General features: G+C 40.1%; 2 protein-coding genes across 3 annotated transcripts; both read left to right on the top strand.

Moving 5' to 3' along the window:
* The first annotated feature begins 1,257 nt into the window (after positions 1-1,257).
* bcl6b (BCL6B transcription repressor) lies at positions 1,258-6,402 on the top strand. 2 transcript variants are annotated; one of them, XM_085148485.1, is made up of 12 exons: positions 1,258-1,482; positions 1,782-1,859; positions 1,968-2,194; positions 2,508-2,756; positions 2,846-2,980; positions 3,181-3,373; positions 3,462-3,664; positions 3,749-3,855; positions 3,957-4,052; positions 4,148-4,278; positions 4,559-4,696; positions 4,791-6,402. In XM_085148485.1, exons 3-12 carry the CDS (start codon positions 1,974-1,976, stop codon positions 4,929-4,931), a joined length of 1,614 nt encoding a protein of 537 aa, XP_085004611.1. In that variant the 5' UTR covers positions 1,258-1,482; positions 1,782-1,859; positions 1,968-1,973; the 3' UTR covers positions 4,932-6,402. The 2 variants fall into 2 exon arrangements, with proteins under 2 accessions (XP_085004611.1, XP_085004601.1); XM_085148475.1 differs by having other exon boundaries at positions 1,261-1,482; positions 3,954-4,052; positions 4,791-6,398.
* Positions 6,403-8,872: 2,470 nt separating this feature from the next.
* On the top strand, positions 8,873-15,204 carry LOC146521923 (macrophage mannose receptor 1-like). Its single transcript, XM_085148564.1, has 5 exons — positions 8,873-9,008; positions 10,084-10,121; positions 10,740-11,114; positions 11,280-11,639; positions 12,938-15,204. Exons 2-5 carry the CDS (start codon positions 10,091-10,093, stop codon positions 13,282-13,284), a joined length of 1,113 nt encoding a protein of 370 aa, XP_085004690.1. The 5' UTR covers positions 8,873-9,008; positions 10,084-10,090; the 3' UTR covers positions 13,285-15,204.
* Positions 15,205-15,218: the final 14 nt, after the last annotated feature.

Here is a 15,218-nt window from a genome sequence, read left to right as displayed (position 1 = left end):
TGTGAGTCCCTTTAAATTCATCAAAAGTAATCATTTAAATTCGAGCAGTATTTTGTTTCTCTTGTAGATCTCATCCTGCACTGAATCCTACATCTGTTTTTCATTTTAGAGGAACATTTTCAAGCTTCACCTCAACATTACACAGTATAGCTGAATTAGAGCACTTCTAAGAAGTCAACCTTGAAGATTTTTTTCTTCACCTTCCTCATGGTCTCCTGTAAAATGCTCTGATGTGGAGGAAACACAGTTCATAGTTCACGTTTGCTGTGACTCAGTTAACTGTACTGTGTGTGATTCTCTGTGAACCTGAAGCTGTGCTAAAGATGGGGCAGCTTTCCGCTAATCATTTTTTTAAAAAATATATTCATAACCTCTAAAGCCTTTGTCCCCTCACTTCATTAACACCTCCCAGCCCCCAACCCAGGTCTCCATATCTCTTCCCTTATCTCCTGCTTGCTTTATTATTGACGGATGTCCTGTGCGGGCGTTTTTTTTTAATCCACGTCTCTGAGCAGCTTTGCAGGATGCATAATAAGTTTGTGCATGTTTGTGTGTATGTGTAGGGAAGTTCCTGCACATCTGTCGGCTGCATTTCTCTCAGTCAGGGTTGGGTAGGGGTTGTTTTTCAGTGTGGAGAAGGTGTCTCCCATTTATAATGATCAATTTTGTCTAGCTTCCTTCCTTTTGGTCCTCATAACACGTAGCCTTTGCTCTGAGGCATCAAGCCAGAAGCTTCCGGATAGTGTTGTGAAGTACTTATAAATGCCCATTATACTGACCTGGTTGACTCATCAATGACAGTTTGTATTTGAATGAGAGTATTTATTATAAATGATGGGTATCATCATAGGTTATGAGAGCTTGCGCATAAAATTATTAGCAAAATCTGTAAAAATGTTTAAAAAATCATCCTTTAAAAAGGTGAAAGCATAACTTGTTTATCCAACAATAAGTTGGTGCTCCAGCTTCCTGTCAAGCAGTTTCCTCTGTCCAGGAGAGAGGTGAAGGGCAGGAAAGCGTTGGTGGGGGATGTTCTCTGGCTTACCCCTGGATAGTCAGACACGTACTGCATGTCCCCAAAGGTCCTTACACATATTTTTTTAACATGGCACAAAAACACACGATGCTTTTCCTGCTATTAGTTTGTACAGACCTAGGGGGGAGTTTAGAAAAACTAATAGACCACTAAAAATACTTAGAGCCTGGAGCCTGAGCCATGCAGGGCTTTTTCCTGCGTTGCTTCCAGTGAGCGCGTGGGCCCATTGAGGAAAGAGGAAATGAGCTGCTCTGGTTGTAAGGGGGCTTCCTGAATGATATTATAAAGAGCTCCCTCCCTTCAACCTCTCCTCACAGTGTTGCTCAGAGCAAACGGAGGCTGTCGGTGATCCCTTTGCTCCACATCTTTGACCGTGGACTGAACACTGAGCCAAAGGGGTTTGACGTCAGTGCAGTGCACGCTAATTCTCGTCCCTGCTGGTCGGGGTAAGGTGGAAATACTGATTGTTTCGCTTTTTTAAAAATGATTTGCCTAACTGTCGCTTTCTTAGATTAACTTTTTTATTTTTTATGTAGAACTGTTAATAATCTTAATCTTCTTTAAACAACCCTTGAAGTACACTAAATAGGTGATTTATCTACAGAAAATTCTGGTAAACTCTTAGTTTTTAAAAGTGCACGCTGCTGCTGTTTGATTCATATTCATGTCGATTTAAAAACGTAACACTGTAAAGTTGAATATGCAAATGGGATTAAATTAGTATTTCTTTTTTCCCCACTCAAAGGTACGAGTAGGGAGCTGGTCTCACCTAACGGATGTGTCTGGGACACTCCAGTATATTTATTCTTTCAGTTACACACAGGTAAGTGTCTGTTATGCATCTTACATAGAAAGGATATTGGTGCAATCATTAAAAGAATCATGAAAAATATGTACAGTGCCTCATTGTTTTACTTATAATGCCTTAAAGATTCAGATGAGCACGATGGAAGCTCTGGAGGGATATAGGGCCGACAGAGGGCAGAGCATGAGGGCTGCGGCCCCAGCTGAAGGATATGTGAAGGAGTTCACTCGCCACTCCAATGATGTGCTGCTGAACCTGAATGAACTCCGACATCGGAGCATCCTGACTGACACCACCCTGATCGTTGGCAACGTGCACCTGCAGGCACACTGTGCTGTGCTCGTGGCCTGCAGGTTGGTGGACAAACCAGTCCTTTTGTGGTCAGAATTTAGGAGCAATATCTTCTTTAATCTTCCTCTACTGCAAAAATAATCCGAGTGGTACATCTTGCACCTCTTTCTATGCCTGACTCATAGTTGTTTTTGTCTTTCTAATTTTGTTTCGTTCATCATAAGCTCCTGTTTCCTTCCACTTAGTACATCCATTGTTTTTTTCTTCCCACCCCCTTTCTCCCCATTTCTTCCCTTAAAAGCACTGCAGATAGTATTTTATACGAGAACTGCATGTCTTACTTTAAGTTGTTTTTGCTTTCTCCTCTCTTCTCAGTGGTTTCTTCTACTCGCTGTATTCACGCCGTGCATTGCTACAGGGGCGTGGTGGGAGCGGGGAGCAGCTCATGACTGTGTCTTTCCCCACCACGCTGGACCCCTCCAGCGTCTCCCTGCTGCTAGACTTCATGTACACCTCCCGCCTCCCTCTGACACCGAGCATTGTCTCCGGGGTGTTGGCTGTGGCTGTCTACCTGCAGATGGACCACGTGGCTGAGACCTGCCGGGAATTCATGCAGCTGCACTGGTGAGGGCCATGAAAGAACACGTGCTGTTCACAGCTTGGAAGAGATAGTGTATTAAACTGGATCAAATTGCATGTGCAATCTTTTGCAGCATGGAGAATAGGACATTCAGACACCTCCACTTGGAGCTGGACTCCAGGGTGTCCGTACCCTCTGTATCTCCCAAAGGAGGGGACTTGCCTACTCAAGGACCCCTGCGATTACTGCCAACAGCAGCAGCAACCCGGTAAGAAGGTCTAGTGTGAAACTGAATAATTAAATGTATAGTTGATGTCCCAGATGACTTTTTTTGCGCGGCTCCTACTTTTCAAAGTTGTTTATTACTTTGAGCTGTTGTTTGCACAATGCCAGACGTGCTTTGGTTTGCGCTCCTTTGTCCTTTGACGGGTTTAGCTCATTACAGCACTTCCTTTATTTTTCCTGCAGGGTCCCTGTAGTGACTGGGGGCTCTCTCAAGCCAGGGGCTTTCCCCAGCTGTCAGCCCAGGTCAACAGAGCTGAAAGGAGACCCTGAGTCACCTCTCATGGCAAGCCCGACTTTGTCTCCAAGCAGCCCCACCCGCTCCAGCTGCCAACCAAGTTCTCCTGCTGCATCTGAGACCTGCAACAAAAACCTTGTGGTATGTCTCAGTGCAAGTATTTGATTTGTAGGATTTTGGGGAGCTCGTGCAGCACTTGTATAACTGATGTTCTGTCTGTTTTCCCCAGAGTGATGCCAAAGCCACGCCAGACCCGAAGGCCTGCAACTGGAAGAAGTACAAGTACATTGTCCTCAACCCTCTCTGTGCTGCCAGTGCAGTGAAAGTCGAGGAGATGGAGGAACCCCAAAATCGAGCATCACCCACTGATGACTCAACACCAAAAGCACCAACAGAGGCGTGGTCTGGAGAAGTGCCCGGTCAGATTGAAAGGTAAACTGGATAACAACAATGAAAAGATGGAGAAAACAGAAAGTTTGTAAGGGTTTCTAAAATCTTTGACCCTCTCTTCCTCAGACAGGGGCAGGCCTCCTGCTACGAGGGTTCTGGCCGAGCCCCTCCCCTCGGGCCATCACCCTCTGTGGACCACCCAACTGTGCCCACCTCTAACAAGGAGGGACATGGTAGGTATAAACAGCACTTTTAAAACCTTCTTCCACTGGTGCTATTATAAAATTATATTTTTTAACTATTTTCCTGAAATCGCACTCTTCTCACCCAGAAGCCGCCCATCTCAATCATCACCAAGTTAAGCGTGAAAGCTACTGCACGCCCTATTCCTACTCTGGCAGCCTTCAAGGACCCAAACCTGCCTGCTCAGGTGAGACTTAAAAAAAAGTTTAAATTTACTTTCCTGTTCTGCATGCAGTTCAGAAGTGAACAACAAACATGTAACAATGACCTCTGGGTCTGCAGGTGACAAGCCATACCGCTGTAATGTGTGTGCAGCTCAGTTCAACCGACCAGCCAACCTGAAGACTCACTCCCGGATTCACTCCGGAGAGAAGCCTTACCGCTGTGACACCTGTGGGGCACGGTTTGTTCAGGTGAGGGTCAAATGACTGTGTGAAAAGACTTCAATGATTTCTCAGTAATAACACAGATGTTAGCCACACTAGATACTGGTGTGTTTTCTTTATCTCCAGCAGTATCATGTAGACTAGTTGAGTTCCAGTTTCTTGTTAACTCTTCTAGTTGGTCGCAAAATTTGAAAATGTGGAACGAGTGTAGACGGCTACAGCTCTTCCTTGAGGCCTGCCTTATTTGATGTTTGCATGCTTTATTTTGCACCTCTCAACCTGTTTGTGTGGTCTGCCCCGGTGTTAGGTTGCCCACCTCAGGGCCCACGTGTTGATTCACACTGGGGAGAAGCCTTACCCCTGCAACACCTGCGGCACCCGCTTCCGCCACCTGCAGACGCTTAAGAGTCACCTGCGGATCCACACCGGAGAGAAGCCTTACAGCGTAAGCTACCTGCGGCACACGTAATCGCAGCATCAAGAGCATTGTCCTGTCATGTTCATGATGTCTAATGAATGAACGCCCTGTGTTTTTCCAGTGCGAGAAGTGTGACCTGCACTTCCGACACAAGAGCCAGCTGCGCCTGCACCTGCGCCAGAAGCACGGGGCCGTCACAAACACCAAGATCCGCTACAAAGTGCTGACTGAGCCCTACCAGCCTATACTGCAGGCCTGCTGAGGAGGATCACTAATCGCACGTCAATAATCTGAATCTGTCAGAATGTGAAATTTGGCACATTAACTCACTTGTCAGTTGCAAAATTGTTAGCATCTAGTCTTGAATAGAGGCAACAACAAACAATAAATGAATGAAAAAATACAAATAGGTTACACATGGAGTAAGAGACAGTCATTTCTACAAAGCTGTTGGTTGAGGTTTGGTGAGGTTGTGCTTTAATAATACACGATTGAGACGATTAAAGAATGTTTTGCTTGAGGGTTTGTGAAGAAGTGTAAAGAAGGGGACAGGGCATGGAGCGAAAGGTAAAGTCGTACAAGTGTTGTGCATTTGTGTGCATATTGAATTGTAAAGAAATGTGTGTGTGTGAGCAGATTGAAGGAAAGATAAAGCAAGTTTTGTGAAGGAGATGTGATCAGATTTGGTGTAAATTAGAACAGACGTGGGGTTTTTCAGTTTCAAGTTACCGAAGCTTCTTTGTCTGATGTGTATTTAACTTTGATTTATCTTAACCTGATGGCCCGGCGCCTGTGTAATTTTAAAGAAAAAAGTCAAACTATGTGCTTTTCCAGTCCAAGCAGGCAAAGGACTTTTGTATCATACTGAAATGATGTTTGCTAAACGTTTAAACAAGACAACTGAACTCAAATAAAAATGTAATATTACTCAATCTGTATTTGTGAGAGGTAATTTGCTGGACAAAGATGGTTTTGTACAATTTAAATTAAATCATTTTTATATTAATTGGAAACGTGATCTTTGGTGTGTCATAGTGTATATATTGTAGTTTAAAGAACTCAAGGTCAAGTGACTTTATTGTCATCCCAACCATGTGCAGTGGTGCAGTACACAGTGAAATGAGACAACGTTCCTCCAAGACCGTGGTGCTCCATATGACTCATCCCCTGAATGACTAAAACTACTTTTGTCATAATGGCTCGCCCAGGGGGCCGTGCCACATGTTTGATGTGGTAGAGTGCCCTTCCTGACACGATCCCAGAGGGATCTATATCTCATCCCGGGATCAAACTGGGGATCTTTTGCTTGTTAGGCGAATGCGTAAACAACTGGATAACTAAAACAACTTATTTTCGGGCTCTCTGCGCCTTCAGCCTTTCACCTCCTTTGATTTCCTTCCTCCCATTAGGAGACTCTTTTTACCCATGAATCACATCTTCTGCTCAGTAAAATTATCCCTTTTTTTTTTTTTTAGTATTTGTTTCGTTTTTTTCTTGGTTGCTGGTGAGGAAACAATGAAGCTGAGGGCACCTGTTTCCTCCTGGGACTTAATAGTCCACTCTACCAGCCAATAACACGTGTGCGAGCCCGCTGGTGCTTCCTGGAGGGGCTGCAGACTCCTGCTGAACTCTCCCACCCTCTGTCATCCCTGCTTCCTGCTCCCTGATGAGTTGTGGCTAGCTGGCCTTATTGTCCACGCTCGACAGACAAACATTGGAAGCTTGAAGGGACTTTCCAACCTTCAACCCCCTCCTCCCCTACGACATGCAGCTTTTTCCCTTCATTCATACCTTTGCAGGGTTCTCCTTCTAATATGACTTCATCTGAAGGCTGTCAGATAAGAGGATGGAACAAATCTGAGGAAGTGAATATGAAATGGGAAATATGTGAAGATTATTTCATGAAGTGAGCATTACTGCATACATATAGTGACTTGACAGTTTGAACATTTCAGGAAGCTACCGCAGTTATGAGTATGATGCCGCCCTAATTTGGAGAAGCATTTCCTTCCCCGAGGAACATAAAGCGCAAACCAACTACGATCGACACCCAAGGTTTCTACTGCGTTTGGAAAGAAATTTACTCCTGCAAGCAGTAGATAGAAATCGATAGAATCAGAACACGTCATTAATCCCTGAGCAAATTATGTGATCACAATTGTTCCAAGACAGAAAAGTAACTAACTAAACTAAATTAAATAATACAATATAGTATAAAGTTTCAAACTCTAACCATATAGCTCTACTAGATACAAAAAGCTCTCATTGTAAATACATTTAAATATATAAAAAGTATACATTTATTCAGCAAAATAAAAACTTCAGCTATGACTAATTCCCAGAAATCTTGACAAATTATAGACGTATGAGGTTGCAGGGAAAACTGATCTATCAGTGAGAGTCAGAGAGTGTTTATCATAGTCAATGTTACACAACTTTTCCTGCTATTGTGAAATACAATCCTGCAAAAGGCCTGTTGAGCAAGTTTGTGACGAACTGCATATTTATTGGGAAATACATAAGCGTTACTAACAGAGACAATAAACGATGTAGAGCTCAGAAAGTTCGCTGTTCTCAAGACACTGGAGCAAAGACCATGGGAGATTAGTAGAAACTGTAACGTTTGGGTGCTATTTCTCATTTCTGTTGTAACTCCTTAGAGATTAAGTAAAACTAAAGTGTCCTGTTTGGGTTTCTATAATGCACAGTTTTTCTGACTTACACAAAATTGACAATAATTGAAGTAGCTTAAATTCTTTATTATTATTTTATTAATCTGTGATGCCTTAAATATCTTATACACATAGTTCAACCCCAGATATCAAATCACATGGCAGCAACTTAGTGCATTGACGCATGTAGACTTGATCAGAACGACCTGCTGAAGCTGAAACTGTGGATCAGAATGAGGAAGAAAGATGATTTAAGCTGCTTTGAATGGGGCGTGGTTTTGGTGCCAGACAGGTTGGTATTTCAGAAACTGTGGAGCTGCTGGGATTTTCCCAGAGAATGGTCTGAAAAAGAGAAAATATCAGGTTAGCAGCAGGGTTGTGGTGAAGAATGTGTGAAGATATGCAGAGTAGCTCTGAATGCACAACATTGCTGTCATCTCTGAGGAATGTTTCCAGCACCTTGTTGAATCTGTGGGCTCACACAGGATTAACAAGGTGTAGTTATTAGAGTGTACATTGTGTTTTATAATGTTAATTTGATTGTGACATGAATTTTGTAGTTTCTGGTGTGTGTTGCTCTATAAATGTATGCTTCATAAATCAAGATTGACTGATTATTGATCTGTATTAATCAGATAAACCAAAATATGTGTAAAACATAACATCCACCAACACTTTAAAATAAATTTGGGAAAGAACAAAAGTCCCCTTAAAGACATAATACGTATTTCTGTCCTGACAACTTCATAATAGTTTCTATTCTGGTTACATTAGGTTTTGAACAATGTTTTTGAAGTGTCACAGGAGGAAAAGCAGAGTTATAATGTTAATGATGACTACTCAGCTGTTCCAGGAAAAGGCAACACATATAAAAATATTTTGTGACCCAGAATTTAAAGCCAGCATTAATCATTGCCATTAATAATCATAGACTGATGCATTTACACAAGAAAAGACTGATCAGGAATAATACTGGTACCAAAAACTGGATGTTTACTGGTAGAGCTGGTCAGTGACTTGAAGCCTTTTCTGAGCCCTTGATTTTTAAACTTGGCTTTACCTCCCTCTACTGTCTGCACACCTGAACACTCACAGGGCAGATACTACACTATCAAACTGGAAATATTGAATACACAAGGCACATTGTATTTTTTTTCTTTCATATTCTGCACCCTGGTCACAGGATCGTTACCTGAGGATTGCTCTACAAAGGCGCAGTCTCTACTTTTCTTTCATTTTTATGAATTTTCATATTTATTTTAATCTTTATTTCTGAGAATAAACTAAAAAGATTAAACATACATTCTCATCTCTCCTTTTTACTCATATTACCACCTTCATTATATTTATATTGAGGAGTCAGTTCAAAAACAATAGACAACAATATAATTATAGTCTTACAATTATTGGGGAAAATTATTATATTTTATATGTTTGTGAGTGAAAAAAGGGCGAGACAGAATGATGCTTTCAGTTTGTTTTTGTTGGACAGCCATCAGTGATGCTCTGTTATGATACTTCTGCTGATTTGGTTAGGACTGCACTATTTTAATATTTAAATTCATCCATGCTCTCCATAAAGCCTTCTCTTTGTTTGTTAGTACTTCCCGATTTACTTGAACACTTCGTCGACAGACATCAACCAAGGATAGATCCACTAACCAGATGTAAGTTTAAAATTTGTAATTCATTACATTGAATGGAGTATACTTATTATTTGGTGACCAGTGGATTTCCTAGTTTAGCTTGGTTTTAGTCAAAGTCCGAGTCTCCTTTTGCCTTTGTTATGTATTTTTTATGATTGCAGCCTTAATGAACAGCTTGCTTTTGTTAAGTTTAGTCTCCCAACATCTGCATTTGGGTCCTCTCTTCAAAATGTGATCTGCGTCCCACAGAACAATTGTGGGATCCAACCCAACCTTTCTGTACAGCACTGCAAAATGATCACACAGTATCTCATCAATGACCTAAACAGAGCTGTCGCTTCAAATGATAATCAGGCAAATTTAAAGTAGAGCGTCCAGACCAGACTAGGAACGGCCTTTTGGGGACTTGTGAGGTATTTAGTAATAAATGGGTCATTTTATACATACTGTCTGGTTTTTCTTGATTCCTGGGTAGCACTTAATACACTTCCAGGTTAAACTTTATACAGTATAGGCTCAACTGATGAGGGTTTCATTCATGATTAGATGTTGCTATTTCTTAAAAACCTTGTATTTGTTTGATAAATGTGATAAGCTAATGGCAAAAGCAACAACAGACTGATAAAAGCTTCATGAATTAACAATGTGCGACCAGTGTCACTGTACACAATTAGATATATGAAGTATAAACACTATGATATTAAAGAGAAGCTAAAAATAATAAACTCTATGCATCATAAAATATTCTAAGTACCGAATGTGTTTCAGATCATTTACCAGCTGTTGTATTAGAGGTTTAATTTTCTTAACCTGAGTTTAAGGTAAGATTTTCTCAATTAGAGATGTGGTTTATCAGATTAATTCAACAGATCATTTTATTTGAATGTTAAAAGAACTAAAACGTGTTTTCATACAGTTCCTCGAGAAACACATCCAAACACAGTATCAAACAAAACAGTGACTTCCAGCATTTTAAGTGCAAGTTCTATATGAATGTCATTTCTCTACACACACACTAAAACGACACATTTTACATTCAAAGTGTTGTCATCTTTTTACTGTATATTAAAGAAAAGATGTTTTCATTATGTGGCAGATTAAAGATGCGGTGGAGTCGGTTTCTGCTTCTGATGGGTAAGTGGAAATTCTCCGCACTGCTTCCTCAGTTTTATTCTGCTAACATGTTTGTATTTTTCCGGTTTACATTCTACTCTGATTTTTGCTATTGTTATTATTTATTGCTGTAATTCTTTTCTCTCAATATTTCCACTACGTTGCTCTTTCATGATTGTCCTTTTGATGATCTTTGGTGTGTTTTTTCACTCCTTTTATTCATTTTCTGTAGTATCTGGTTAATGTGTTGTAGATTTCACTCCTCTCTTCCTGGTGTGTATTTTATTACAAACTTATGATTCTTTTTTTTGACAATATTTTTTTTATCTGTCATCTTTGCTTTTTCATTTGATCTCCATCAATTCAATTGCTTCATTTTGTTATGAATAATCCTTTTTATTTCAATCTCATGTCTTTGTTTACTGTGAACATTATTTTTATTGTATTCAAACACTATAGTCTTATAGTCGCACACATTTGTCTTTCACTGAGAAGCTCACTGAGCTCAGAGTCACACTTGTGTTGTAGACTGTTTATCTGTGAACCAGTGAGTTTGATTTGTAAATGCAGCATTATTGCTAATATTTTACTGCTTTTAGGTCAGTGTCTGTGAAGGTTCTCAGTCATCCAGGTTTTTAGGTCAGTGTTTTGTCTCCACCTGTTACTCGTATGAGTACCACTTTATTAGAGAAAACAAAACCTGGGAAGAAGCACAGAAATACTGCAGAGAGAATTATGCAGACCTGGCCAGCGTGTTTGACATGGCAGACATGGTGAGACTGCGTGAATCCACAGAGTATGAAGGTAAAGCCTGGATTGGATTGTTCAGCAACGCAGGAAAAGAAAACAGGATGTGGCATTGGTCTCTGCCAGGGGTGAAATACACTGAACATGAAACCAGATGGGGACCTTCTGAACCAGATTATCAAAATCAAAATGAGAACTGTGTGAAGACAAGAGAAAACTGGGCAGATGTCACATGTGACAAAATGTTGTGGTTCATCTGCTACGATGGTGAGAATATGTGGATAATAGTCTGATTTGATAATATAACTGAACTGAAAGAGAAATGGAGAGAAAGCATGTTTGAGGAATCATACAAATGATGTGTCTTTTTGTATTTCTTCAAATGTTTGTGGTGATGGAAATTTTGTTTTGTTTTGATGTTTTGCTTAACAGGAAAGAAGAGAAACGGTAAATCGATCCATTTGATTAAAGAGTTCAAGTTCAACTGGAGACAGGCTCAGAACTACTGCAGAGATCACTACACTGACCTGGCCAGTGGACTCGATCAGGTGGATGGGGAAGAATTTAAGATCCTGAATAAGTCTCAGGGCTCTCCGATGACTGTGTGGATCGGCCTGTTCAGAGACACCTGGAGGTGGTCAGATGGAAGAAATTTCTCTTTCAGGCACTGGGATATGGAGTCATTTTATGATGGACAAAACAACAAGAAATGTGCTTCGACTCTGTTAAACAGATCAGGAAAATGGAGCTCTGATGAATGCAACAACAAAAATCCTTTCTTCTGTTATGATGGTGAGTTTTTACTAAGATTAATCTGATTTATTTTTCCCTGTAATAGGAGAATCACTAGACTTAGAAGATCTAAGGAATTGTCTGTAGAGCTCTGAGACAGGCTTGTGTTGAGGCACAGAAACATTTCTGCAGCATTGAAGGTCCCAATAAGCACAGAGATCTGTAAATGGAAGAAGTTTGAAACCACCAGGACTTTCCTAGAGCTGCCACCTCACCAGTTAGAGAGTTTGAGGTAGAAAAGCCTTAGTCAAGGAGTGATGGTCACTCTGACAGAGCTCCAGCATTGCTCTGTGGAGAGAGAATCTTCCAGAAGGACAAGCATTTCTGAAGCCCTCCAACAATCAGGCCTGTTTAGTAGAGTGAGCAGACTGAAGCCACTCCTCAGTTTACCAAAATGCACCCAAGGATGCTCAGACCATCAGAAATAAAATTCTCTGGTCTGATGAAACAAAGATTTAACTCTTAACTCTGAATGCCAAGCATCACGTGGAGGAAACCAGGTACCACTCATCACCGGACCAATACCATCCCTACAGTGAAGCATGGTGGTGGCAGCATCATGCTCTGGGGATGTTTATCAGCAGCAGTGACGGGGAGACAAGTCGAGGGAAAGATGAATGCAATGTACAGAGACGTCCTTGATGATAAGCTTCTCCAGAGAGCACCGAACATTAGATTCACATTAGGTTCATTTTATACAGGACAAGCCCCCAAGCACATGGCCAAGATAAAAACAAGTGGCTGCAGAACCACTGTGAAGGTCCTCAAGTGACCAGCAAGAGCCAAAGTTTGAACTTGATTCTCTGAAGAAATCTGAAAATGGCTGTGTACCATCCAACCTGATGGAGCTTCAGAGGTTGTGCAATGAATGGGAGAAACTTCCCTAAAATAGTTATGCCAAGCTTGTAGCATCATACTTAGGAAGGTTTGAAGCTTCAAGTGTTGACAAAGATACTTCAACAAAGTGTAAATACTTGCATACTGTATATGCCATATTTTTGTTTTTGATTTGCAGGAATTTCAACAATCTTTTCCCCACTTTTTCATTTTGGGGTATCGTGTGCAGAACTTTGAAGTGAACAAGCAATTTAATCTATTTTGGAATAAGACTGTAACAGGACAAAATGTGGAACTGTGAATGCTTTCCAAATGCACTGTATACACTTAAGCTAATTAAGTATACAGCTAAAGGAAGTGAAAAACTACAATGTTTTATTGTGTACTGTCTGTATTCAAGGTAAAGTGTAACATAAGCTGCTGTTAACCAGACTTAACTGAAGTTTGATGGTTTCTGACAGATAAATTGATTCTGATCAATGAAAACAAGACCTGGGAGGAAGCCATGGATTACTGCAGACTGCACCACACTGACCTGGTCTCCATCACTAACCCTCACCAACAGAGATGGGTGGAGAAGCGAGCCAAGAATGCCAGTAGTCCCTACGTATGGGTGGGACTGCGCTACACCTGCGTGATGGATCTGTGGTTCTGGATCAGTGACAAACTAGTCTGCTACGAGAACTGGGCTGATAATGGAAAGATTGAGGAGTGTGGTAGGTGTGCAGCTATGGAAAGAGGAGGACGGTATCAGTGGGTCAGTCAAAGAGAACATGAGAAATATAATTTTATTTGTTCTAAACAATAAGTTTTAAACCTCTCTGACTCACTGCAGGTTAATTACTGCAGCAGAAATTATTTGCTTTTATGATTTTTATCAAGCACTTAATGTAGAAAGATGAAAAAACAATAATAATATTGGAGCGAGTCACTTCTGTGTTTTATATTAAGAACCAAAATATGGATTAAGGGAGAAGAGACTGTATCCAACATTAAAAAAGCTATATAAAAAGGGTGATTACAGTTTTTGTTTTAGGGTCTCGTGTGTGTTATTCACACAGAATATCACAGCATGTTGTGTTAGCATATTAGCAATGAAAGCAGAGAGGAGGAACTGACATCATGTCCAGTTTCAACCAAGACAATTAACATCTATAATAAATGTTTAATCTGCTGTTTCGTCGACACACCTTCATACCTTCATTTTTTTATTATTTTCTTATACTGCTGTAGATATTAAAAGTAACCACCCAGCACATTACACACAAGCCTGTTGATTCAGCTGGTTTTTAAAAAATATATATTTACTATACTGTTTAATTTAAGTTATTTGAAATTGTGTTTGTACAATGATTAGAAGCCACTTTTTGGTCCTCATAGCCATGTTATGATCCTTTGTTTAAAGTAAACCTCAGTCTTAACCATCTGCAGCAGTAATATTGATCCATATGACACTGATGATACTTTTACTTTTAAGCATTTTATGTATACCTCGCCAATAATAAAGTTTTATGTGTATTCAGCTGTTTTCATTGTGTTTTATTGCTTCTATAGGAATGGTTATTAAAATAAATCCTCCAACATGTGTCATTGTCAGCTATTAGTAAATATTTAACTACACATGTAATACAGTTTTATTATTCTTTAACCCTGGAAGGAGTTCGTCAGTACACTGTGTTTTCATGCGGTCCAGTTTGTCTCGTTAAAGAGTGCAGGAAGAGTTTTTTCCTTGCTGAAAAGTTACGTCACACCCCTGAAATAAAACATAATGTTCATATAAGTTGGGTAAAGAACAAAGGAATGTTTCTCAAAGAGATAATATCATTCAGTTTAAATAATAGCTAAATAACTTCTATAACCGCTTGGCTACATTCAGGGCTTCAGAGCAATGTTTTTAATGCTTTTACTTGTCATGGGAGGAAAAGCAGAGGCAGACTGATGTATTCAAACAAGAAAAGATTGCTTAGGAATAACACTGTTGCCGAAAACAGGATTTTAAGGCCTTTACTGGCAGAGCTGGTGGGTGAGAAAAATAAGAAACCTACCTGAAGCCTTTTCTGAGCCCTGATAAGTTTTTCACTTGGCTTTGACTCCCTCTGCTGTCTGCACAGCTCAACACTCTTACTGTTTGTTTGTTTTTAACCGCAAACAGAAAGAGACTATTTTTAAAAATAAAATGACTGACAAAGTGCTGATAGCAGTGGAGTTACATTAAATAAGAGAAACAACAAACTTTATGACACCCTTGATGCTAAAAAACACTGTAGGACACTGTTAGATAACCTCCTCCCTTTATAGATGAAACCATAATTTTAAAAAATCAGGTTTTCTTTGTCTAATATTAACATTTGGTTGATGATCTGAAACATGTAACAAATATGCACAAAACTAAGAAATCAGGAAAGGAGAAAACACTTTTTAACAGCACTGTATTTCCTTCAGCAACAGTCTGAGAGAGCAGCATGCACAGCATACAGCTCCTGTGCTTATGTGAGCACATGGTTTAAAATCCAATTCACTTCACAACATGTCGTAACAAGTTACACTGTATCTTTTCCCTTTCATATACTGCACCTTGATCCTCAGGATGTTTACCTGAGGATTGCACTACAAATGGGCAGTCTGTATTTCTGCATTTCTGCCATTTTTTAGATATTTTAGTCTGTTTTTCTGAATATAAAGCAAAAACACTAAAAATACATTCTCTTTTATCCTTTCACTGTCTAATATTCCCACACATTA

This window comes from Neolamprologus multifasciatus, chromosome 3, assembly GCF_963576455.1.
Source record: "Neolamprologus multifasciatus chromosome 3, fNeoMul1.2, whole genome shotgun sequence".
Classification (NCBI taxonomy): domain Eukaryota; kingdom Metazoa; phylum Chordata; class Actinopteri; order Cichliformes; family Cichlidae; genus Neolamprologus; species Neolamprologus multifasciatus.
Note: the sequence above shows the minus strand (reverse complement) of the source record. Positions and strands in the feature narration are given on the sequence as shown.